General features: G+C 32.7%; 1 protein-coding gene across 4 annotated transcripts in view; it reads right to left on the reverse strand.

Moving 5' to 3' along the window:
• NBEA (neurobeachin) overlaps nt 1-25307 on the reverse strand; it is a 690698-nt gene that overhangs the window by 455438 nt on the left and 209953 nt on the right. For all 4 annotated transcript variants that reach the window (XM_087436200.1, XM_014791275.2, XM_087436202.1 and 1 more), the window contains 9 exons: nt 24434-24515; nt 24078-24201; nt 22715-22907; nt 19900-20916; nt 17992-18209; nt 15748-15901; nt 7191-7371; nt 4706-4836; nt 998-1105 (listed from right to left, as the gene is read on the reverse strand). In XM_087436200.1, coding sequence (XP_087292326.1) covers nt 998-1105; nt 4706-4836; nt 7191-7371; nt 15748-15901; nt 17992-18209; nt 19900-20916; nt 22715-22907; nt 24078-24201; nt 24434-24515 — 2208 coding nt within the window. The remainder of the gene's footprint in view (nt 1-997; nt 1106-4705; nt 4837-7190; nt 7372-15747; nt 15902-17991; nt 18210-19899; nt 20917-22714; nt 22908-24077; nt 24202-24433; nt 24516-25307) is intronic.

A 25307-nucleotide genomic window follows, 5' to 3' on the forward strand; every position in this document is an offset into this window, starting at 1 on the left:
TCATTCTCTTGACTACTGGTGATACTGACTTTTTATCATATGTTTAAATTATCTTTCATATTTTATGTCCACTGTCTATTTTTCTCTTGGCATGTTTGTAATTTTCCTAGTTATTTATAAGAACTGATATATATTAAAGAGTGACAATTTTCCTATCATATATTCCTACCATGCAGTATTGTGCCATATGATTTAAATACATTTTAACCACTTTCTAGAGTACAGAGTACTCCATCCAATTTATTCTTACATGTAAATTTAAAACATAAACTTTCTTCTGTTTCATAAATCATCAATTAAAATTAAGAAAAACAGAATCCAAAGTGGCTTATAAATAATAACTATATTAAGGAGTTCTGTCAACATTGAATCTGCTCTGAAATACTATATATGTTTTTACACAATTTGTGGAAAGGCCAGTCCTATTTTTACTTACCTTGAGTAAGTGATTATATAACTGGAGGGTTCCATGAAACTGTCTCCTTAAGCTATCTTTCCCTTAAGATTTATTAGGCTACCTTTCTAACTCAAATTCTCATAGATATCTATATTTTTAACATGCAGATTCTTCTTTCAAAAGTAATTATCCCCCCAAAAAAGTGATTGCCAGTAACACCTTAATGAATTAATCCTTTTGACTCATAATACAAGGAACAATGATAATAACAAAATATTCAGTTCCTAGTGATGGAGCAAGACATACTAAAAGAGAGGAGTAGGTTATTCAAGATAAAGTGAATTATAATTTTTCAAGGTTATCCCTATTCTTAGTATACATACAAATCGTCAAAATTTCACATCATTAAAAAAATATATCAATAAGCTTTCTGAGAAAGGTAAGGCTCAACCATTTTACAATCAGAAGTACGTTTAAACCTACAATTCCTGACATTACGATAATTAGTTTTAATATGCAGCTCTCTTAAAAATTTTAAATTATTTTATGCAAATGACAGTGGAAAGTTTTTTTCTGGGAAATCACGCAGACATAACTTACCACATCCCGGAAGACAACGGCGCGGAGGCGATTGATGTCAACATCCTGAAGAAGTCTATCAGGATCCTTAATAGGAGAAAGGTTCCCTGGTACATTTTCTAGTGGAGTCTTAAAAAAGAAAGAGAATTGTGAAAAAATAGTATAATAAGAAACATATAGTAACATAATTTCTAACATCTTTAACTTAGGCATTAAACTGGCCACGTTCTCTACTTCTTCATCATTGAATAACATTTATTGACAATAATACTCTATTACAAGACACTTTTTCTGTTCTCTTCTACTCGTCACACTCTCACTTACCAGTGTTCTTGTTCTTCATCAGCATACCTACCACTACAGACTCAGAAAAGTGGGTAAGACTGTGGTACCAAAAAGACTGATCTCAGACTTCAGAAGATTTGGACTCAAATCTCTGCTGTGCGATCTTGGGCTTCTTACTAAAATTCTCTGAGCCTCACTTTCTCTACCTCCGGTTAATAAATCTCTGAGTCACTAAATTCATTTATCCACCACGCTTTAATAATATATTAAATTATTATTTTACATTACAGATTATTATATTACATTATTATTTGAGATTTCATATGTGTGAGCATTCCATGATCTACAAAAAGTTAGAAAAGGTAAATTAAAAAAAAGTTCAGTCTGGGGCCGGCCCCATGCCTTAGAGGTTAAGTGTACGTGCTCCGCTACTGGTGGCCCAGGTCCAGATCCCGGGCGCACACTGACGCGCCACTTGTCCGGCCATGCTGAGGCGGCGTCCCACATACAGCAACTAGGATGTGCAACTATGACATACAACTATCTACTGGGGTTTTGGGGAGAAAAAGGGAAAAAAAAGGAGGAGGATTAGCAATAGATGTTAGTTTAGGGTCGGTCTTCCTCAGCAAAAAGAGGAGGATTGGCATGGATGTCAGCTCAGGGCTGATCTTCCTCACAAAAGAAAGAAGAAAAAAAAAATTCAGTCATAGCCTTAACGTTAAAGCTGAAAGACATTAAAAATCCTTTTTATAATTGAAAACACAAAAATCCACAAAATTTAAGTTAACATAGCAAACTAGTGAGAAAGCCCAGTTTCCTTAATCTAGTACTTTTTCACTTACATAATATGTTAAGAATTGTATGGATTAAATTAGATAATATATGTAAAATACTAAATACAATTCTTGCAAATAGAATACTTGTTGTTACTCTAACTAATTAAAAATAAATGGCCTCCTTCTAATTCTCTATAGACCTCAGTTATGATATTTCACTCCTAAATTAAGGTGTTTGATTCCTTTGCAGCACAGTATTAGTGAAAAGAGTATAATATTTGAAGGTTGGTTGTTACTTGGTTTCCACTATAATTCCAAAACTTACCAGCCGTATGACCTTAGGTGAGATACTTAACCTCTCTGACCCTCAGCTATACCATCTAAATAATAGGCTAATAATATTTATTGAAGAAAATAATACATTATTTACAGCACAGATGAAAAGTACATAATTTACAACATAAAGGAAAAAATTTATAAATATTTTAACTTATATACCATTTACATTTTACAAAGTGTTTCTATATCCATAATCTAATTTGATCCTTCTAAAGACATTTTTATAGGAAAAGCTTGTATTATCGCTTGCTTTTTACAAAGTATAAAAAACGAGGCCCAATGAAGATGCATGATTCATGCAATTCCACACAGGTTAGTACCACACCAAAATTAACTATGGTTTACTTACTAAAGTGCCACATAAAAAACGCATAAACACAAGGGAGAAAACAAAACAGCCCTCACCAACCAGGTCCATTCCTTCTCTGCCTGAAATGTATTTTCCTTACCAAGATAACTTTGCCCCTAATACTTCTATATCCCTCACTTATTATTCATTTTTCATTGCTAAGGTTCTTGCTAGAGAGACACTGACTAGCTCAACTAAATTACTACAAATTTCCTTCTCATTGGGCTTTTCTATTCATATTCTATAATCAGAGTAATAGACAGTCTTGACAGTCTTGAAAAGCTTCCTACTATCTACTGAATTAAGCATAGATACCTTTAGATCAAAACTCTGAAAAATACTAATTTATTTATCCACTTCATGAGTATATCTATTGAGTGGCTAACTGCTAGAGAGAGGAAGGGAATTAGTATTAACTGAATATTCATGGAGTATCAGAAATTACTAAGTACTTCAATACATTATTGTTTTTTATTTAATTCATACAAACACCCTGTAAATTAAGATTTATACCCATTTTAAAGACTGGAAAACTAAGGCACGGGAGACTAAGGAATTTGTCTTAGGTCACAAAACCACTAAGTGGTAGAGTCAAGACACAAACTCAGAACTGTCTGATTCTAGAGTTGGTGCTCTTTTGACAAAGTACTCACAGTGCTGTATATGCTCTGGAATTACAAAGACGTACAAGTCATGGACATGCCCTCAAGTGACTTACAGTCTACGATGCCTACACTAATAACACGAGGCATTATTGCTGATGTGTTTATATTTAATTTTCTAAGCAATGGAGAGTCCTGTGGAGACGTGAGCAGTAAAATAATATATAGTTTAATTATTTTAGGAATGTTTTTCTGACTGTAGTGAAAAAGAAAGAGATTGCAAAAAGATACACTAAATATGTGGTTGTTCTGCTTGAAAACTGCAGAACTTTGAAGCCATGGAACTTTTTAAATTTTTTTTTTCCCCCCAAAGCCCCAGTAGATAGTTGTATGTCATCGTTGCACAGCCTTCTAGTTGCTGTATGTGGGACGCGGCCTCAGCATGGCCGGGGAAGCGGTGCGTCGGTGCGCGCCCGGGATCCGAACCCGGGCCGCCAGCAGCGGAGCGCACGCACTTAACCGCTAAGCCACGGGGCTGGCCCGAAGCCACAGAACTTTTTAAATGAGTTAAACTTGTACTTCACGCTTTCACTTATTGAGCAAAAAAATCATGTGTCAATATCCAACATCTAATTACAAGTGTAGTAACAAGAGACATACAAGGTTTTATGAAAATATCAAACAGAGGAAGCTACCCTAGACCGGGGTGGCAGTGAGGGTATCTGAAAACACTTGCCTTAGAGAGTAGCACTTAAGCTAAAGCCAAGAGGAGAACAGATTTTAACTGAATGAAAAACACGGATGGACACTTCAAGTAAAGGGAACATATAAAGTCATGCAGGATCTTAAAAGTCATGTTAATGAAACTTTGGATGTGATGCAAAGGGCCAGTTAAAAATATGATAAAGAGAGCTAATTTAGAATGAGAATTATTGATATATTCCAAAATAATCTACATTAGTCATTCATTTCTTGAGCATTCAATAGATTTTTGTTGATGGGAATGTCTATCACCACAAATATATCCATTTAAAAAGGGCATTATTCATATATTGAACTCTGTGAAAAAAATATGTAACTATTAAAAATAGTAATAACTAAGAACTTTTCAGAGCTATGTACTGATATAATCCTTACAAGAACCCTATGAAGTAGAAATTATTAGTATCTTCATTTAATAGCCAAAAACTGCGAGTCTCAGGGAGGTTAAATAATCTTGGTAACACAATTACGAAGAGGAGAACCCAGCACCGGAGCTTACAGCTGTCTGATTACCAAACCCTTGCTCTTCATTAAGCAATACCACATCACTTTGTTCTTGTAAACTTAAAAAAATTTTTAAGATAAATTATATTTAACATAGAAAATGTTTAATTACCTTTGAACCCGCTGTGGCAGTCATACTTTGGGGAGCTTCTTGAGGTTTACTGCTTCCATGAGAAGATTTGTTCCCCCTGTCTCTCTGTCTCTGCCGACATTCTAAACAGTTTCTCACAGCAACACAACAAACTATTTAAAAAACCAAAAGCACATTATTAACATAAATTGTTGACTTGGACATGTTGAAAAAAGTTGCTAAGTTCTTTTTTTCTTTCTTTCCCCTTCCTCCATCACATTATTCTTCTTAAAATCAATTAGATCAATAAATGTTTTTAAAAATTAGGAATTTACAGTAATGAAAAGTACATATAAAACATACCTGTATTTAAAAAATAAAAACAAAATACCCATATACTACCAATCAGATGAAGAAATAGAATATTACTAAGGCCTCTGAAGCTCCAAATATATCCTGCGTTATTTTGTCCCCTTCTATCCTTCAAAATTCTGAATTTTATGGATCAATACAAATTTTTAAAAACTTAATATTCAGGGCCAGCCCCATGGCTTAGCGGTTAAGTGCGTGCGCTCCGCTACTGGTGGCCTGGGTTCGGATCCCGGGCGCGCACCAACACACCGCTTCTCTGGCCATGCTGAGGCCGCATCCCACATACAGCAACTAGAAGGATGTGCAACTATGACATACAACTATCCACTGGGGCCTTAGGGGGAAAAAAAAAAGGAGGAGGATTGGCAACAGATGTTAGCTCAGAGCTGGTCTTCCTCAGCAAAAAGAGGAGGATTAGCACAGATGTTAGCTCAGGGCTGATCTTCCTCACACACACAAAAAAAACTTAATATTCATATTTAATACATTGTTTTTAATAATAAGACTTCTTCTCATAATTTCACTATCTTGGTGATCATAGTGAGCAGAACTCCCTACTTCAGGCAATAACAGAGTATATCAGTACAGTCAGGTCTCCCAAGTCCCAACATCCACCTTTCTTCATGGTGAGACATTCTATGGCCTTTATCAATAAGCATTCAATAAGTACAACCTTTTTATTTATTTACGTATCTTAAGAAGCAGTGAAGTATAGTAATAAATGGTACACATTTTGGAATCAGACCACCTGAGTTTGAATCCTGGCTCTGCCACATACGAGCTGTGTGATCTTGGGCCAGCTGCTTAAACTATCTGCTCCTCCGTTTCCTCATATGTAAAATGAGTATAAACATCCTAACCCTTAGAGGACGGTTGTGAGGACTAATTGAATTAATATATGCAAAGTACTTAGAACAGTAAACAACACATATTGATATTTAATTGTTTGCGACACTATTATTCACTTATAAAACTTTCTGTAGGTGATAAAAAACAAATCTGTTAGAAATTATTAGGATAAAAATGAAATCAGCAGTAAAGGCTTGGAATATATTCAGAAATAAAAGCTCTGAATAACTACATAAATGCTGGTTTCATGATATTGAGGCATTTTAAAAACACATTTCTCTTTCTCACAAAGTTCACTCCACCAGCTCTCATTAAATACCAATGGATATGCTCATGGCAGCCCACAGTAAGTTATCCCACAACTCTTGGTTGTCAGGGGGATCTCCATGTGGTCAATCTCTCCCTTATAATGAATATGAAATGATTCTCCTCAGCCTGCCCATCTTTAAAAAATACAAAACAACAAAAATAGTAGGTTTCGTTCCATCATTCTTAAAACAAGTTCTTTTTACTTCCTTGGATCAGAAACAACTTCTCCCTTGAAACTTATATATGTCTAGATTTTTATATATTTTTTTAAATTATGGGTAAAAAGAGTACACATCAGAAATCTCCTCCCTATCTAATGTCTTATTTTCTTATGTCCTGCTCACGCTCTAAGACAAGTATGAAAACAGCAGCTTTCTGGTCCCTTGTAAAGGCTAAATAGTAAAAATAAATTTTCCCTTTAAGAAAGGTAACAGATGTAAGAATGTTCCTGCCTAAAGAGCTGGTCTAAATTTAAGAGTTTCCAGTGCTAAATTTTCTTTGCAACACAAGATAGTGAGTGAACAGCATGGGTATAGTAATGTTTATTAGTGTTAACTGTTCATTCTGAGAAATAGTGAGATCGACATAGCCAATTTTATCCTTGAGCATTATGCATATAAAACTATGTCTTTAGTTCCTTTACATGTTTGTGGGCCCAGGACAACTACTTTCTGTATTAGTTTACAAAAAAGGATTCATAAATGGATTTACAATAAAATCACTTAAATGAAAAATGTTATAGTCCTATCGATTCTGAAACAATTCAAAATACATTTGACTTTATTTCAAATTATAATCCATTAAAGATGATCAAGTCTATGAAATCTCCAATGTGAAGTACTATAATTTTTTAAATTTAGTAATTCTGAAGACATACAAAGTAATCTCTGCATTACATAATCATCAATTTATATCAATATTTTAGGTACCATACAGTGTCAAAAAACTAATCTGCAGGTAATTATTTAAAGTGCACCGTTATTCTTAACAGACTTACCTAGCCTTAGGCACTGTCGCATTAAACCTCCAGAAGACATGTTTTTTTCAGCTTCAATCTCACTAAAATTTAGAGAGCTGGCAAAGACAAGCACATCGACCATAGCCATCAATCGGCTGAGGAAAGTTACTGCTGTCTCAGCTGACATGCCTTGTGTCACTTCAATATTTTCCAATTCCGTCTTTAAAAAAGTAGAAGATTTAAGTCTTGTTTAAAATTTGGAAATATAATACATATACATACATACTGCAGGTGGACAGTAGTTTTAGTATATTTTATAAACAAAATAAATTATAAGTTATAAACTAATTAAATATATCACAAGAGCTGCTTATCAAATTTAATTAGTTTACCTATTAATTATCCTCGAAAAGTCTATTTTTAAAATCACTGTTGAATTTAAATGTTATTACTTGTAAAAACTACATTTCAAAGTTAATCACTTCACAAAGATATTTAGAAATAATTGCACATATATATTTAAACTAGTTTTTTTTAAATTATTTAACAAACATATAAAATTGATATTTCTTTCCTAAATTTCTCACTCTTATTTATAAAAAGAAATGCATCAATATTTCTTTCTTATAAATATATGATGAGTAATAGGAAAGACATATGGCACTTTGACATTAAAATGAGATGACTGTCAAATTAGAACATATAACAATTACTTATCCATTTCAGAATAAACTGAAACCACTAGGTATCTCCTATATACAATAAAAATCTAGGGCAAAAATAATCAAGATGATTAATTCCTCTACAGATATTAACTTGTGACCTATGACACTAGCACAAGGAAGAATCCGCAGCATTCTAGATTGAAGTTGCAGTTTCACTAAAATATTGTCTATGATAAAATATAATTTCCTGCTTTCAAAGGGAATGTTACAAAGCATTCTGTTTCTTAAGATGTGTGACTTTGTATTTTATAAGCAATAGCAACATGTCGTTGTACTTTATTTTTCACTGTGTATTATATAACGTTAATTACCTGGGTTCCTTATGACTGGGCCTCATTTTCTCAGTGCCTCAAGGAGCAAAGAAAAGTAAGGAATGCTTTACAAATAAAAAATACTACTCTCTAAATTTTATAAAAATGGGCACACCAGCCATATCGATTAATCTTACTTCTTCATCAAATGATCAATTCAACTACAAGGTAGGTATACATTATAGGTATCTGCTCCTATTGAATGTTTCATTTTGACATTGTTTACACCCATCACTCTACCTAAATGCATTTCTGCTCACATTAACATGGAAATGTCAGCAGGAAACACTGATTGGAAAAAAAAAACAAAAACAAAACTCAAACACTTCTTGTGTACAAGGTGGGTAATAAAAATGATAGGTGACTACGGCAAACACTATATAACTAAACTCGCTTTTAAGTGGAGTATAAAATGTAAGAAGCTTTCTCCTTTACATTTAACAGCAAAATATTGTTAAAATATCTAAAATGAGCTTGCAAATAGACAAAAATTTGTTTCCAATTGTTGATTTACAACATTATGCCAATTCAGTATCCACGGTCCAAAGAAATGATTAATTCATTACTTGGATTTTTTTAAATGCAGATTCCTTATTTCCTAGCACTTCACTGACATACAGCATCATTCCATAGCATGAATCAAAAATCTGTGACAACACAATAGTTTATAATAAAAGCAAAAAATTCATTTTATATAAAACCTCTTTTAAATCTTAGTTATCAATATAATTGTGTTATAACAGAATGGAAGATCTGGTCATTGCTTAGGTCTATCAAATATTCTAAATAATTTTTCAAAATATTAGAATTTTAGGATATCTATAGATGCATTCTCAAAGAAATTCTTCATCATTTTGAACTACTAAAATTCTGAAATCTAACTCACTTTTTAGTTAATGGTCTTATTTTTGAGTCTTGGTGGGGTCTACAAGGGCTAACCTTAAAAATATGCTTTCATTTTTAAATGAGAGAATTATATACAGAAATTATAAACAGAATTATTAATTGTCCATGTAATTTGCCAAGCTATTATTTTTTACTAAACAAAATAAATTTTAAAATAAAAAGCATTCTTAATGCAAACAATAACCTAAATTGGAATTCTTAGTATATTCTATATAAAAGTAATTTATAATTTTTTTTTTTTTTGGTGAGGGAGATCGGCCCTCAGCTAACATCTGGCAATCCTCCACTTTTTTTTTTTTTTTTTTTTTGCTGAGGAAGACTGGCCCTGGGCTAACATCCATGCTCATCTTCCTCTACTTTATATGGGATGCCGCCACAGCATGGCTTGACAAGCAGTGCGTGCCCAGGATCCGAACAGGTGAACCACAGGCCACTGCAGTGGAACACGCACACTTAACCGCTTGCGCCACCGAGCCGGCCCCAGTGATTTATAATTTTGATGAAATGTTATATAGACATCATAATGATGTTTAAAAATAAAGATCACTCGCGTGATTATTATTAAATCTTAAAATAACATATATTCCATCTAATTTACTTGCATTGGAATCAGTTAACAACTGATTGTACATACGACTGACATATTATTGTTTTCATTACATTAGGGCAGTTTAGTCTAAAGATTATTATAAATAATAAAATAGTAATGACTCATCAATGCATTGAGAAAACAATTCTTCTAATGATCTTTTAAATATACCAAAGACATGCTTAATGTTAAAGATGGTATGGAAACTCAAAATATAACCAAGTCAAAAATTTCACAAATAAGCAAAAATAAAATTTAAAACTGAAAACCTGAAAATTAAGTAATACTAACCTTAGAACCCTGGACATGCATTAGACAAAACAGAAAACAGACCAAAAAAAGTACAAGAAAAGGAAATTATTAAAATTAAATGAAAATACAATGTAAAATTGAAACACAAAATAATATATTTAAAATTATATCTGATTATTTTATTTAAAGCAAAAATTCTCAGAAGAGATAGTCATTTTCTAAATTACATATTATTAAGATTTAATATCAAATATTTAGACTTCTATTTATTTTTTTCATTAGAGTAACTCTGTCCAAATGATATATATGTAAATATAGTTCATATATTAGAAACTATGCATACTCTTTTTTACAAAATAAGTATCTTTTCCTAGCAGTTGACTAAAGGAATCATTTTAATAAGTAAACTAATGTAATATCTCTGTTAAAGCTCTAACTCAGTACTGGTTTAGGTAGAAATGACTATTTTACTAACTATTTATACTAAGCTCCTAGAATTTTCATTGAGGAATCATGTTATAATTTGTTCCTAAAATATTTGGAGCCCTTCCTATATATTAAAATCTCCAGGAGTTAATAAAAGAATAAAATATTTGCATGATTATAACTTAAAAATCACTTCCCTTGATAAAAAAGAACTTACTGGTAGACTAAATGAGGTCTGCATGTGAACTAAGATAATTACATAAATATTGTACTAAGTTTCAGAGTCTTATTAACAATCATATTCAATATATTCAAAAATTTGTATAGAAGTAAGTTTCCATACAAGTTTCATTTGATCAATAAAAATAATCAAATGTTGGGGCTTGCCCGGTGGTGTAGCAGTTAAGTGTACGCACTCCGATGCGGCAACCCGGGGTTCGGATCCAGGGCACACACTGATGCATTCCTTGTCAACCCATGCTGTGGTGGCATCCCATATAAAGTGGAGGAAGATGGGCACAGATGTTAGCCCAGGGCCAGTCTTCCTCAGCAAATAAAAAAAAAAAGAGGAGGATTGGCGACAGATGTTAGTTCAGGGCTAATCTTCCTCACCAAAAAAAAAAAAAAAGTAATCAAATGTTCCTATTCTCTGATTTTGACAACAAATATATGTGAGCATAAATTTCAAAATACACTATTTTCATGGTACATTGTACAGGAAAACATTTAAAGCATCCTAAGAATATGAAAGTATGATCAGTGTTATGTGATAAATAAAACAAAAAATTAGTAATTTTTCCAAATCTATTAACTACATATTCTGATAATGATAAGAAAATATAAACTAAAATTAAGACCTTGTCATAATTTTTTGAAGGAAAAAGTCACTCTTCTTTCTTATGATTAAGAAACTATTAGGAAAGCCATAAATAGTCTCTATTATTTTTCTGCAGCAGAGAAAATAAAGCCATACGTGACACTGAATTAAATGCTACACATGCAGTGTTTGGGATGGTTGACCAAAACGGTCGACTTACAATCACAAAGTGATTATGCAGTTTGTAGTTGATCTACCTGCTTCTTCATTTATTTCTTCTAATTCCTTGATTTCATTCATGACCAACTCAAACAATGGAATAAATGGAAGATTCAACTGACTAGTCATGGAAACGTTAACTCCAAAAAATCAACAACAACAACAAAAATAATGCTCCTCCCCAAACCAAAGACTGGTCACACTACATACTAAGAGTCTAAATATTTTTCCCTGACTACTAAAATTAAAACTATTGGGATAATTTAGAGACTTGAAACTATTTTTGTAATTTGTTTTCTATGCTACGTATGATTTTAAATAATCTAGGCAAAACTGAAACACTGATAAAGTCCTGCTTCTTCAATGAATGTTAAGTTCAAGGTGTTCACTATAATATAAATATTATATAACTACACTCTTTTTTTCCTTAAAGTTTACATTAAAATATTGTCTTACAAATAAGATTAAACAGCTCAAATTCTCTCACATAACAATACTGCAACAGCAATACACAAATGTTATCCTTGTACGGATTACTGTATTCCTATCAGGTCCCAGGGTAGAAAACGGACCACTACTACGCCAATCCCATGGAGACAGCAGACAAAAAGATTACAGTATTTTAGTCTTTTGCTATCAAAATGGATCACCCATAATTACTAAATTTGTCTCAAATATCCTATTTTAAATTTCAGAATTCTGAATACGACAGGCTTACTTTATAAATGCTAAGATTATTCTATCATGATACAATTCTGAATTAAAAGTTCCAAAAGGAACTAAAGGAAAGAAACATTCATTAAGAGCCTTCTCCATTTAGTGTAATTTACATATATTATTTAACTCAATTTTCACAAAATCCTTGTGGAATAAGTATAATCAACACCTTTTAATAAATGAAGAAATTGAGATTGATAGTAAGTGTTAGAACCCAGGTTAAAATACAGATTTATCTTATGCTAAAATCCATATACCTTCCATTAAATAACTTCAAAAAGGTTGTATCTGAGTCTCACTGATATTGGGAAACTAGTTTGTTTTTGATGAAAAGGAGTCAATTATCTGAGATCCACATTACACTGACAAATGGGGAAGACATATTCCTGGGTTGAGCTTTGTGTCATGTTTTTTAAAGTGGGGAACTGTAAAGAATATTTAGCATTCTACTTACCCTCTTAAAATGAAAGACAATTTCAACATTAGACATATCAAATGCTAAAAAAATTAGTATGGCTGAGTGTGAAAAGTTACATATCTTCTAACAGATCATAATGACCACAATGTTCAGTGAAATTGTTTAAAAAAATTAAACTTTAATAAATGTTCAGTAAGTCAAATCCAAGTTCTTGTGTAATAGGAAAGAATGAATTTATCTTAAGCTTTATTGAATTTTCAATGGTCAGTATTCAAGTTTTCACACTAAAACATTATACTATGACATTTGTATTTTATGTGAAGAATATGCTCTAAGTCAGTGGTCAGCAAGCTAGGACTCAGAAGTCAAATCTGCCCCACTGCCTGTTTTTATAAATAAAGTTTTATTGAAACACATCCACATCTATTCCTTTATGTAACTGTCTATGGCTGCACAACAGCAGAGTTGAATAGTTTGGATAGCCCACAAACCCAAAAATATTTACTGTCTGACCCATACCGAAAAACTTTGCCAACCACTGCAATCCCATCATTACTCATACTTATTCATTAAATGCATATCTACATATAATGTATAAAATATTGTGAAAAACTCCACAAGTCTAAACAAAATTATCAGATCATTCAAATATTGGTTTCAAATGTTTCTATCTCTCTTCATATATCTAGGATTGAAATTCTAATGGCATCTACATGACAATGTTTACCTTTGGTAATCTGTATATTGCCAATGTTTCCTTTTTCAATTATTAAATCCAAAATTCTCTTTTGACTTTTTACATTTTAAATGTACGTCAAAAAACTCCAGATCCTCAGTTCTAGTTTCTTTCTTTATTCAACCTCCTCCTTCCTAACTTTTTCCCTCTCCGACATTACAGTTTTTAGCAAGAATATTATACAATCAAGTAACAGAAAACATTACTCAGCAGTCAGCACGAATCATGATTCTACCAGCATGAAGTGGGAGAAAAGGTTCTCACTGTTTCTTTTAAGGAAGCAATTTATTAAAAGATCATAAAATCAGCTATGTTGTACAACGAGGTATAGGTACAATCAGTTAATGGATCAAAATAACAGAAATACATAGAGAGAGAAGCTGAAGAATAGTTTCTACAATTGAATGAATTCCCAAGTCTGTTGAGAACAGTCTAGGCAATCAGTAGTTTCAAATTCCAAACTACAGTGGTCAAAACTTCACAGGTAATAATTTTGGAAGTCAAACCTCAAAATGTCATATCCTTATTTTTATTCATTATAAAATAAAAAATAAGCAAATTTGGGTAGTGAAAATGTATATAAATCATAATGTTTATTGACACTTTAGTTCATTAATATTTTCTCTATCTTGATAGAGATCTTTTAGCTATAAAATTTAGAAGACTATTTAGTAATATGAATATTTCAAACCTATACAAATTGTAATACTCCTAATTTTATATAAAGATTATTTTTTTGTTCTGCAGAAAATTTTAAAACAGTATTATATTTTATAGTGAATGTCAATATAACTTTTCAAAATTTCTTAACAAATGATAATTTATAAGACATAAAACAAAATTTATATGATGAAGAAAAATGCCAGGAGGAAAACACTGATTTATTCAGTTGTAAATTTATGGAAGAGAAAAAAAACCCTCTCCCTGCCTCAATATTAGAATGCATTTTTTAAATCATCCACAACTCTCAGTTTATCAGAATTTGGTATAAATCACCAGAGGAAATCAGAGATTAAAGAGAAGAGATAGTACATTAATCTCACAGGATACCTGCACCCCTCACACACTATCAACTAATTTTCTTCTGGGTTCCATTTCCTTGGTGGCTGCTAACTCCATTAAGGCCCTAATGATGACCTGCTCTGCTGCACTCCCTCCTGAACCAGCCTCTGGCCTCTGTAGGCTTCTTGAATAAATCCAGGGATGAAGCTGTAACGGGGGAGGGGTGTTGAGGAGACAATCTTTTGCTGCTAATATTTAAGTTTCAGCACTGCTGTGGGGGTGGTGGCATTGCCAAAAGGAGAGTGAGAAAGAGTCATTTAGGAAAAGCTTGTTAATGACGAAATAAAGCCAGAGACCAACTTGGAAACACTGCCTCACCAAGAAAAAGACATCTTAACAAAACAGCAGGTTTCTCTCTGGAAAAAGTATACTTTTTGGCCTTACAGATAACTTTCCAATATGGTAGTAAGAACACAGGTAATACGGGTAGCATAGTTCTATATTCTTTCCCATCTGAGCAAGTAGCTATGGAGTCTTTTCTTTGATATGAATCAGAGATATTTTTAAAATGACAACTAAAATATAAAGTAATTTTTTATCTATATTTTAAATTCTATATATAATTAACATTAAATGCCTTTCAAACTTATATTAACACATTTCAATGTTTTATTCAGAAAGACAGACAAGGCTTTACTTTTTAAAAATAAATGTTAAACCAGTAAACCAAGTCAGATGAAAATACTCTTAGAGGCCATATGACTAACATAAAGTTTTTTAAGGTCTTTTTAAGGATTATGAATTTTTTCAGATAGCATAAAAAATGTTATATTACTTATACGTTTTCTATCTGAGGTGTCTAAGTTTTAAATAAGAAATATTCTAAGAATTCATTAATTTGGTTCCCTTTTTGAAGCAAATTACTGGCTTCTAGATTAAATCCCAAAGAACAAGAATGTAAAACTCCTATATATATTTTAAGGCAATATTAAGGTTAGAAATAATATTTCAAGCAGTTCATGAGCCCGTATATCTAATGATGACTTTTTCTAAATTTAGATTTGTGACTCTAATTATTACACAGTAATCGAGTAATTGTATTTAGAACTTCAAGATTTACAGAACAAGAATTTTAACAGTTTATTATAATTTATTATAATATAGATCTGAAGAGACAGACAATATACAGAAAATAAAGTTAAATCATTTATAGTTATAGCTCTTCGTAAGAAGTATTCATTAGAATTACCAGAGAAAAATTTTCAAAAACACACATAGCTGGAACCCAACACTGACAAATAAAAAAGGCAGGAATATAAATATATATTTATGAATAAATATAAATTTATATGGTTAAAAAGTTTCCTTAGGTGAACATGTCTTGTTAAAATCCATCTGTATATAGTATAGAACACCACTGACACGCTCTAGTCATGTAATTATAAAACAGAACCACTAGATGGAGGCAAAGTACTTACAGTTGGTGATGTAGCAGCAGAGAGCAAAGGTAAGATTCCTCCACAAGCAATGATGATGTTGTCTACCATTTGGGAAATGAGGTGAATTGTGTTATGTACAAAAATAATATTTTCATTGCTATTGACAAAATCCATTACAGACTTTGTGGAATGGCTAAAATCGCAGAAAAATAAAACACAAATGAACATTTCCTTGGCTTAAGAATAAGAAGTTTAGGCATTTTATTTATAATAACATTTTTAAAGTGAAAAATAATGAAGAGCTAGGTAAATTTAAAATCGAGTTAACGGAAAAGAAATTAATTTACAATTAATTTTTGCCAAAGCTGGTGGTTTTGTGTTGAAAGGCAGAACAACCGGACAGTGAGCTGAGAGTTTTACACCTTATGGGCAGTTTCAGTTTGTTGCATCACTAGGCTTCAGCCCCACCTCTGACCAGCCATACGGAAAATATATACTGCTAGTCACAGATAGGAGTATAAATGAATCAGTAAAAATTCAAGGAATTATTGAATAAAAAAAGGAAAAAGACCTCAAAGTTCAACAGTGCAGCTTTCCCATACAAAAAGTGCCATGTAGATACCCAGAGAAATACATTGCTTTAGTATGATGTCATTAGAGAATATGAACTATTTCCTAACAGGGAAAAAAAGAGATTACTCTATGATCAAATTTAAGTCAATGATTCTCACCTTTTTAGAACTGAAAATATCACCTATTATATCTTAGCTCTCAAGATGTTTTCCTCCTGTCCTAAATAATGTCTTATCTTTTAAAAAATTTAAATTACATAAAATTCTGTTTGGGGAATTTTATGAGAACCCATGAAAGAAAACAGAAATACACAGTATGTTAAAGGAGGGAAAGTTGAGTATCACTCTACACTATGTATCTCCATACATTGATATTCATGTTAAGAGTAATGCATTTCATGGTATTCCAGTTTCCTTATTTGCCATCTCTAGAGAATGTAGCATATAACAACATTAGCAACAGAAAGACTGTTGTTTCTATCACATGAGCAGACTAAGGACAAACTGATCAAATAAAATCAGAAGTAAAAATTTTCTACGGCAGACATTGACTGCTTCCATGACAGTTATTCCTTCTTCCCGGCTAACAGAGTCTAGACCTTGTTCTATTATCGAGTGACATCGGGTATAGGAAAGGTTGGCTTCACCCCAGCTATTAGGTTATTAACCAGTATTGCTCTATACAGGCCAGTCATTATAATCCCATTCCCTTTTGCTGATGATTGATTTAGAGAAAAGCATATGATCCTGCTGGCACATGAGACATTAGGCGGAAACTTCCTGAGGGGCTTCTTTAAAAAAAAAAAAGAAGAGAAAAGGAGAAGAAGAAAGAGGAGAGAGAGGAGGAGGAGGAGAGAAGAAGAAAAGGAAGAAGGGGATGAAGGAGGAAGAAGAGCCCTGCCTTCTAGTTTGGGCAAGTTTCCTATGTTGAATGGATGCAGGAAGCTGAAGCAGCCACCTTGGGTCTTAGAAGGAAAATGAGGAGAAGCAGAGAAGCCCTCTTGAGTCCTGAGAATATCTTGCCGCTGACTATCTAAGTCGTTGATGGTGTGGCACTTTGTTATACACGGCCACCACTTCCTAATTTATATGCATGCACATATAAACGACACAGTCTCATAATGGATTAATTCATTGTATATTTGCTACCAGAAAACTAAACTGAAAGTGAAGCAACATAATGATTTAACTTATGTAGAATTTGTTTTCTTTAAGTGATTATATTTGAACTGATACCCACTAACTACTTAAATGGTATAGGCTCTAAAAATAGATGTCATAAGGTGATTTTAAATTTTATTTTAACACTACATGTTAGAATCTTATTACCAAGAATAAATTCAGTATATGGTAATAATTTTAACAGGAAAAGATAACAATGTGGAAATTTCTTTGAACCAAAACAACTTTTTTTTTGTTAAATCTCTTTTTTATATAGAACAGGCAATTCCAGATTGCAAAATTTTGCTTTTTAATTGTCTTAAGCCTAAGTTCTTGGATACCTTTGGATTTGAGCCCCAGGCCTTATAAATTTTATGAAAATATTTATGTTTCTATAAAAAATTTCAATGTTTGATTATTTTTAACGAATTTTACTTGTGAGATTTATTCAATGATATAATTCATTTATGAATCAGTTGATGCCAGTAATTTAAAATATTCATTTTCTTAAGTGAAAGTAGTCTTATTTATAGAAAAGATATCTTTCTACCTTCTCCAAACATGTACATCTGTTTCTAATGCAAACAGCAAATCGGTGAGAAGTCGCTGGTGCATTGGAGACCATTTAAACTCAGGAATACGAAACATTGTAGTGCGTGGACCTGGGCTGAACTGGCGCCGCTGTTCCTCAGTCATTGGCATTCCTCGAAATCCTAAATCAACTCGGAGATCTCTGTCCTGCTGAGTGATAGACCGACCCTGAACAGCCTAGAGAAAGAAAAGGCAAACTTTCATAGAGTGCAAAAGAAATACCTGATATCAAAATGAAAACAGTAAAGTGAGTGAGTGAGTAAAGCTTTTGCACATGGCTTTAGTAGGTTCATATATTTTACATATATTATTCACCTGGTGATTCCCTACACAGGAACCTTTTTGACCTAAAAAGGCTACTATTATTATTTTTATTTTGCTTTTTCAGAAAATAGGCAAGGTAATCAAATACCTAAGTTTAACATCAAAGTTCACACTGAAAACCAGATCCTCTTTACCCCTGTTTATGGAGTCTTTATATTAGATCACATTTCTTCCTTATGAAAGTGAGCATATACTCGAAGTCAAGTATACTGGATATATGTCATCAATTAATTGTAATTAGAAACACAAGATTAAAAGAAATATTACTTGAACAGATTCAAGTTAACTTCAAAGTCTATTTCACTCACAATAGTTCAATTTAGAAAAACAAATGCATTTGATAAGTTACAAAAAGAGAAAAATGCCTATGAACTCCGAGTGAAAACCAGGCAAGCCTAGAGATTATTCTATTCAATAAACAATGCACCATGTTTTCCTTTATTTTAAATCTGTACCTAATTCAATATTCCCATCTCCTGCCAATTATCACTATAGTACAAGTGCAACAAAAATGGAAACTGGCAGTTAACAGAGAAAAAATAAAAATACCTTTCCCACACAGAATACATTAAGGATCCTTATTAGAGTATAAAGATACCGGTAAGGTGTGGTTTACTCTTTACAATATAACCCTAACAGAAATATGTTAAATTTCTCTTCGATGATACTAAAAGGAGAATGAGAACAACAGAAAAACAAATCATTAAGGGTAAAAGTTTTCTTCAAGTCTTAATAAGGTATTATTTAGCCTAGAAAAGAAGAGAGTAGTCTTAAAACTCAAAGCTCAACAGCTGAAATCCACATCAGAAAACATCACCTGTGTCTAGCCTTATTCAGGGGAGGCCCAAACCGCAGCACTGACACTTCCTCACTACCAGGCCTAACAGCCTTTCATATTCTCATAACGAATTCCTGTCCATGTGGTTGTAAAGAAAATTGCCATTGCTAATAATTCCAAAGTTTCTCAGCCATATCACCTACCTCACAGGGTTGTTGTGAGGATTAAATCTGAAAACATATAGCACAGTACCTGGAACATAGTAGGCACCTGATAAATAACAGTTCCCTGTTCCCTTCCCCTTCATTTCATTTATCAGTTAAATCTGGGCTCCAAGTCCTCTTTTCTATAATCCGCAGAACAGGGGTGGGCCTGAAGCTTAAAAGGTTAAAATTAATCAAGTATCCAGAAGGAAGTTCTTGAGTACCAAATGTGTAACTGTAGTCAAAGAATCATAAAATGTTAGAATCGTAGAGCCCTTATTAAAGGTCCTATTTTAATGTAGTACAACCTCTTGTACTATGTAAGGAAATTCAGGCCCAGAGAAGCTGAGCAAAGTTACATAGACAGAATGTGGCAGAGCTGGAAATATAATTCAGATAGTTTAAATTTCTTCCATATATAGTACCACTCTACCCAATTCCATAAATTACTATTATACCATAATTAAATATAGATGTGGTGTCATTGGTAAGAAATTACTCTACTTTGGTGCTAACACGTCAATATGCAATGCATTTTTAGAACTCCTGCAGGATAACTTACTTGTGTTGTAGTAGTGGTCTGGATTTTTCGGATTTCCTTTCCTAGTTCTTTGCCATCGTCAGATCTCTCAGTATCTGAAATTATACTTCCTGCGTCAATATTTGGTACAATTTTGCTACCAGAAGACTCAGTTTCCAGAGTTGTAGCAGTCATTTCAGCATACTCTAACCCTTTCGATGATGATGCTAATTCTCTTTCAGAAATACTGCTCATTCCATCTGAAGTTGTATGGATTTTGAACTCTTTTTCTTCTATTATACTTGATGTACAAGTTAAGTCTACACTACCAGTCATGTGAGCAAGCAATCCAAGATCATCACTAACACCAAGATGTACTTGTGTGTCCTGAATATTTGGAATAATGTGATTACTAGAAAGTTCAGGAAGGAGTTTCTCCTCCTGTTTGGGTATTTTATCAAAGAGAAATGATGTACTACTATTGGGAAGTTCATCTTTCTCATCTGCTAATGTTATCAATGGACCGTTATCCTTTTCTTCATTTTTTTTAATGATACCAACACTTCCATGTACATTATTCTGGAGTTTCTCAACAGCAGCACTATAAACATTATCCAACAAAGATTCAACCTCCACAAGGGAACCATTCTCTCCACCTACTAAAGTCTCTGGTGATAAATCCATATCATCAAGCTTTACTTCTGTTGCTTCCACTTTCTCTGCTTTTATATCAACTAAAAGATCATGCACTTCCACATGTACTCCACTTCCTGGTCTATCTGAATTTCCAAGAATATCATCTGGCACTTTTGTTGACATGAGCAAGTCTCTGGTATCTGTGCTGACAGGGTAATCTGTCTCACTTTCTGGGCTCTGGCTTTGTGAAAGATCTTCTATCTCTCGAATTTCCATTCCACCTTTTGCTCCTGTTGCCTGTGATGAAAGACCAGAGATGGTGCTCACATTCCCTTTCTTTCCCTTTTTAATGTTTTCCTCCTCTTGTCTCTGATATTCTTCATACATTTTGGCTAGGTATTCCTTATGTGCTTCATAAGTGACCTTAGGAACAGGTAAAGAAAATATTAAGGCATTTTATATATATCAAGAAGAAAAAAAAGATACAAAGAAAATTATGGTAGTAATAGCAAAAATGGGGCCAAGAATTTTAAGATTTCAAACATAGCACATATTAATCCTAAGACAAGTGCTTAGTTTCATCAAGTAATTGGAAATAGTCATCAAAAATGCTACATACAACATATCATGTGACTTGTCCTAAGACACACAGGTAAACTAGCAATATTAAAGTTTTAAATAAAGTGATCTTTTCTTTTAGGTTAAGTATTTCAATGTTACTTTAACTAAATATGCCAGTTGAACTCCTACATATTTGAGTTATTTGAGCTAAAACAGAGACTTGGCTAATAATATACAATATCCAAAGTTTTACTCTATCACTTTTCACCATCCATATGTTTGCCTATTTCGAAAACTGAGGTTAAAAAAATCACACATATGTATAAATATATACATTTATAAACTGTTAAAACCTCACAATTTTATCTTTATATAGGCTACTTTAATTTGTTACTTTACATAAGCTTGTTTAGCAATAATGAGGAATATATTTCTTGCATAAAAAATGCAATGTCTTTTAATAAATTTAATTAATAATTTTAATAAAATACTATTTTCAAATTTGTTAATGCAATGATAAAAGCGAAGTACCAATATATTATAAAATGTAAGTTTTTAAGAGAAATAAAAGCTCTTCTAAAATTAAATAAAAACAAAGTTCAAAATCTTTCCTTACAGGCACATATGGTATTAATTTCTACTTAAATGATAGGATGACAGAATTTTAGGTTGAGTGGGACCTTCCTTTGGACATTATCTTGATACAAAAACCCTTTCATTTTACAGAAGAGGATATCAAGTCCCAAAAGCAGGGGTTGGCCATGGGCCAAACCTCCTTATCACCTGTTTTAGTAAATAAAGTTTTATTAAAACACAGCAACGTTCATTCTTTACATATTGTCCATGGCTATTTTCACACTACATGGCAGAGTTGAACAGTTGCTTCAGAGGCTGTGTAGCCAATGAGCCTAAAATATTTACTGTCTGTATCTTTAAAAACGTTTTTCTAACACCTGCCCAAAAGGATTAAATGGATTTCCTAAAGCCACAAAACTAAATTGTGGCATAGACTAGACTAAAAGCCAAACTTCTGACACCCATACTTTTTCTATGACACTACATGATGAGAAATCTTAACTCTGATTTTCCAGAATCTGATGTGTACATAACCGTAAATATTAATTCACTACTTCCTTTTATCAAAGATCAAATAATATTTAAAATATAGACATAAAGATTCCTGGGATTAAAAATAAAGATAATGCAATTAAAATACCACTAAATTTAAACACTTTAAATGTATTTATGATTCACTTGGAAGTAAAACAATTTCCGACTACTTTTTAAAAGTCTTAAAAAGTATATTTCAGAGTCTATTTCATGAAATAGTCTTATAAGAACCAGTAGCTATGTTTTAGTTAAGAGAGCAATTGGCTCAGACTCAAGTTCTAAGATCTGCTACAAAACACATGTGGAGTCACCTTTGGGGTCTAAAATTCCTAATTTATAAACTTGGAGTTTCAATTAAATTATCTACAAAATACTGCAAACTGTAACAGTGTATGAACAGACAGAGAATAAATAACAGAAAAGAAAGAAAACGGAGATAAAGGAATCGGCCATAATGTAAGATGCCCACAAGATGGCACCAGATGAGTGTTTACAGCCATTTAATCCACTGCTGAAATCCTGATGATAGAAATGCTAAATCCCTTGTTACCTTGGAATGGGCTATTGAGAGTGTATCCACCCAGACTCTCCAGCCTCCCCATTCATATTTTATTGCATGATACAAAAGAATCCGGAAGATATTGTAGACCATCTCAGTAATCTTCTGTTCCTCAGAATTTTTAGGATTGATATAGCCAAGAGAAAACATCCAATCCTGCCACACTGAACACTGCAGTAAGCATCTAGTGGGGAAAAAAACTCATTAAAAATACCTACATTATATTAGAATTTACTATTTTGAATTTGGTAAATAGTGAAAATATGATCTGACCTAGGGAAAGCAAGGTGCACAGTCATTCTGCATATTCTATATTCTACACCTGCAATGACTTTTCCCCCATTTTTCTAACAGGAAAAATCCAAATTATCATTTAAAAATTGCTTTCCTAACTCTCCCAGTCAGATTTCGTTATTGTTTCTCTACTCCTTCATCACATGTAGCACTGACAATGCACTCAACACATTACAAATTAGTCACTGCTTTATTATTATCATTCCCACTAAATTGTACTAAGACTGTATATTAAGACAACCTGTGCAGCACAATGTTTTATACACACCAATCAATATTTGTTAAATTGAAGACTCAGGCAGCAACCGTGGCCTCAGACTGTACCCCATGTCCTAACTAACCAGCTTAAAAATGCATGACCACAATTAGTTATCAGACAAACTTGGGTAAAGCATAGACGAATATGAGAAAATCCAACACAACTGCAATTTAAAGTACTGTTGGTGATAGACAGGTATCACCAAAAGGAACAGTGCATTTTATTTATTTATTTATTTATTTTTGTGAGGAAGATCAGCCCTGAGTTAACATCCATGCTAATCCTCCTCTTTTTGCTGAGGAAGACCAGCTCTGAGCTAACATCTATTGCCAATCCTCCTCCATTTTTTTCCCCCCAAAGCTCCAGTAGATAGTTATATGTCATAGTTGCACATCCTTCTAGTTGCTGTATGTGGGACGTGGCCTCAGCATGGCCGGAGAAGCGGTGTGTCCGAGCGCGCCCGGGATCCGAACCCAGGTCGCCAGTAGTGGAGTGCGCGCACTTAACCGCTAAGCCACGGGGCCGGCCCAGGAACAGTGCATTTTAAATAAGGGTTTGTGGATATGTATATTCATATATACAAGTAAAATATAATATCTATATAATTAAGTAAAAATAAATAGAAGTATAACGAATGCAGATTATATCAAAGACCCATAAAACGCCTTTTCTAAAGATTAAAAGTATTTAGCAATAAGGGAAAGATCTGAAAATTTTTTCTTCAAAAGAGATTGAAAATAAAGGAGAGAAAATAAGATTAATTATGGCATAAAGTTTTGTTATAGTATTCAAATCGCTTACCTTCTATTTTCACGGCTGTTACTGAAAAGTTTTATCATGTCAGATAAAAATAGACGACGAACTTCCATCAGTTCTGCACTTGGTGTAGAGTTTTTTAACAAAGTTGCCACCACCTTAAGAATCACTATAAACAAACAAAAAGATATAGTAAACATTTATAACTGCACCATAACTTCCACTCAAAAAGTATTTACTGATTTTCAACTAAATGTTATTAACACTACAGGAGATAAGTTATAAGTGTCATGAACTATGCAAACACCATAGTGACTTAGGTGGTTAGGAAAAGTTTTGATTTAGTCCCACATGTTACCATGTTACTACCACATTACAATAAAGAATTGATGTTTGCTCACTTGGATTCTGAATTTTCACTGTAGAATCTGGCTCTGGATGTGGTTTGTGTACAACCTGAGTACATACTTGCTCTGTCAAGATCTGAAAGATGAAGAATTTGAATTTCATTTAGAAAATAAATCATAACTGTAAAATACAGATATACAAAAAATCTTCAAAAAATGTCAATTCTGTTCAAATCAAAAGAAACATCTCTTCTAAAGAGTCTTCTAGTGAATTCCACATACTTTAAACTCTTTTAACTCTGTAGTTTTCAAATTTTGTTTATTATGGATAAAGACAAAACCAGGACCAATATCTGCAGAAGGAAAGATTAATTAGGAAACCCAAGAATTTCTTCTGTTTGAAATACCTTTTTGCTGTACATTCTTAATATACTTATGTTGTGAATTGTAAACAATTGACTTTTTATGTCATCATTAATTAAAAAAAACAGAAAATAAATAAGAAAACAATGTCTGAGCCTGGGTTCCAACTTCAAAATAAAATGTGATAAGGAAAAAACCTTTATAAAAAATGTAGTTCATTGTCATTTACTAATGACTTTTTTAAAAACTTCTTTCAAGTAACAAAAAACGACAAAAGTTGACCAAATAAGGGAAAGAGAATTCTAAAACATGCACTAATTTTTCCACTAAAACACAATCTCTATGAGTGCAGGATTCTTATACATCCTTTCACTGTTACATTCCTAGCGATTAGTACAGTGCCTGAGTATACTACTAGTACTCAATATTTGTTAAATTTATGAATGGATAACTGAATTATATACAAATAATGGATATGTGACTGTTCACTGTATTTTAGGCTTTAGCCTAGTTTAGTTTAACTCTATTCTTGCACATACAAAAAATCTAATTAGACTAGACTTAA

Source organism: Ceratotherium simum, chromosome 10, assembly GCF_057802395.1.
Source record: "Ceratotherium simum simum isolate JZ-2026a chromosome 10, ASM5780239v1, whole genome shotgun sequence".
In the NCBI taxonomy this organism is placed as follows: Eukaryota; Metazoa; Chordata; class Mammalia; order Perissodactyla; family Rhinocerotidae; genus Ceratotherium; species Ceratotherium simum.